Genomic DNA, 2,122 nt, shown 5'->3' with positions numbered 1-2,122 from the left:
GGCGCCTGCCGCGCGCGGCTGGTTGATGTTATGCTTAGTTCGTACTCGTAGTTTGTGGTTGCTGTTCTGCAGCATAGCTCTGAGGCTTCGTTTTGAGTGTGAGTTGCAGCATAACTTTGTTTGTACTACCTTGTAGCTGTAGTTCGCCGTGCTCTGCTTCACACCCGCTGTGTTGCCGTCTGTGCAGTCTGTAACAACCTCTTGCATGGTTGATGTGCTGGGCAGATGTTCTAGCTGTAAGGTGGTCTTTTGAGTCCTGGACCGTGACGCCGGGGTGCAGACACCATTTTGGATGTTGCTGTTTTATCAGTTTTCAGAAATTATTCTGAACTGAATTTTGAGAAGTATAGAAGAGGGGAAGTCAAGACCCAAGAGGCACACTTTCTTTAAATTACGGTAATTCGAAGAATGGCATTCGAACTAAACACAACACCAATCCAAAGAAATGCCCATTTTTTAAACATGAGTGTCCGTGCGCTGTGAATGTGAGTGCAGTAAAGGGGAAAAAACTCAGTCTAATCGACTCTGTTTTATGAGCTCTTGTCATATTTCAATTCACTCGAGCCTGAATCTAAGGCGATGCCTGCCCCCCGGCTCAGAGAACCACGCCGGTCAAAACCCGTCCTTATAAGGGAGGCAGGCAAGATCTCACCATCTCGCAAGTTGCTGCAAGAAAAGCAAGATCAAAAGCAACCAGAGCCCCGCATCCTCGACGCCAGCTTCTCCTCGCAGTCGCATGCACGTACGCCTCCACGCCACGCGCTATCTTCATCTTCCTCCTGCTGTTATGGCTATGGCTTCTTCCACCGCCGCGCGGCACCCCCCACTTCTTGTTCTGGTGCTGATCATCGTCGTTCTTCTGCTGTCCTCCTCCCCTGCCATCGCGGCGGCGGGGCCCCCGAGCGCATCGGCGGGGCAGGGCTTCCACGTGGCGACGACGCCATTGCATGATGCAAGCGTGGCCAAGAACGGCGCGGGGAGACGACCGGTCGGCGGGGGAAGGAGGAGGAGAGCAGACCGCGGCGGAGGCACCGGCGCGTGGGCGTTCTCGGCGATGCTGCCCCGGGGGTTCGTGCCGCCGTCGGGCTCGTCGGCGTGCCACAACGACATGCCGGCCACCGCCGCCGATGACCAGTACTACACATGCGGGGGCTCCGTGAGGCCGTGACGACCGAGAAGGATCCGGTTCTTGCCCGCCTGCTTCGACTGAGAAGGATCCAGTTCTCGACGAGGTTCTTGCAAGTGTAAATATGGTGAGGTTTTAACCTCGCCTTCTTCTCCGGTTACTCGCGAGGGACTTGGGGGCTCTGAATCGGACGATGGAGCCCTGGCGATGCACGCGAGCTCTTGTTGTTGTTGTTCCGGTGGCCCCCTGTTCTGAACTTCTGATCGAATGTGACAATGCTCCCAGTTTCTAGCACATTTAAATACTCTGATCTTCTCCTTGTTGTCATCATCTCCTATCGCAGCTTCGTAAGTCGAAAACATTTGTTTAGTTCGGAGTACGTCCTTTCCTGTACCTGTGAGCAGAGGAAATTTTCATTGTTCCTGTCTTTGTTCTGAACACCAGCATCCGTTAAGTTTCTTACACTTACATTTCCTCGTTTCAACCTACTGCTTGGAGCCGAGAAATGCACCAATGGTAAACTTGTAAGCTCTTTCACAAGGAGTTTCTTGGAGTAATTCATGGTTTTAAGCAACGCGTAAGCTGCATGTAAAGCCTGACGTCTCGGAGTTTCTTGGGAGCATGGGCAGGGGCAGCTGCTGGCCTGCCTAGTGCTAGCTTGCCGAGTGATGCTTTTGGAGCAGGGAACTGTGAGGGCGGCTATGGCGTGCTGTTTAAGGGAATGTAGGCAATAATATGAGTTGATCAATTAGCATGAATGGCTCATATCCATGCGAGCGGTGATCGGTGAGTTTCCATAGACTTCGATGGACGAAAGAGTTGGTAATAATCTAAGCAAGTCTGGTCCCGTAGCGTCCACTCCATGGCTCCATCAACGCCTTTTGATAACAGCATCATCGCGCCGTTCCATCGACCGGGACTAATGATTGTGCAAGCTTAATAAAAATAATTCTTCAAGTTTCATAGTAGTTTGTATTGCATTGAGGTAAAAAAAAT

The 2,122-nt window shown here is 51.8% G+C and overlaps 1 protein-coding gene across 1 annotated transcript; it reads left to right on the top strand.

The window, feature by feature from the left end:
• The first annotated feature begins 580 nt into the window (after positions 1 to 580).
• LOC125523858 (uncharacterized) lies at positions 581 to 1,519 on the top strand. Its single transcript, XM_048688923.2, has one exon. The coding sequence runs from the start codon at positions 737 to 739 to the stop codon at positions 1,166 to 1,168; it is 432 nt and encodes a 143-aa protein (XP_048544880.1). The 5' UTR covers positions 581 to 736; the 3' UTR covers positions 1,169 to 1,519.
• Positions 1,520 to 2,122: the final 603 nt, after the last annotated feature.

The sequence above is a fragment of the Triticum urartu genome, chromosome 7A (genome assembly GCF_056163025.1).
Source record: "Triticum urartu cultivar PI428250 chromosome 7A, HENAU_Tu73, whole genome shotgun sequence".
Taxonomy (NCBI): Eukaryota; Viridiplantae; Streptophyta; class Magnoliopsida; order Poales; family Poaceae; genus Triticum; species Triticum urartu.
Note: the sequence above shows the minus strand (reverse complement) of the source record. Positions and strands in the feature narration are given on the sequence as shown.

Excerpts from the sequence above, each read along its gene's own strand:
- LOC125523858 (XM_048688923.2), top strand. The coding sequence starts at position 737 with ATGCACGTACGCCTCCACGCCACGCGCTATCTTCATCTTCCTCCTGCT.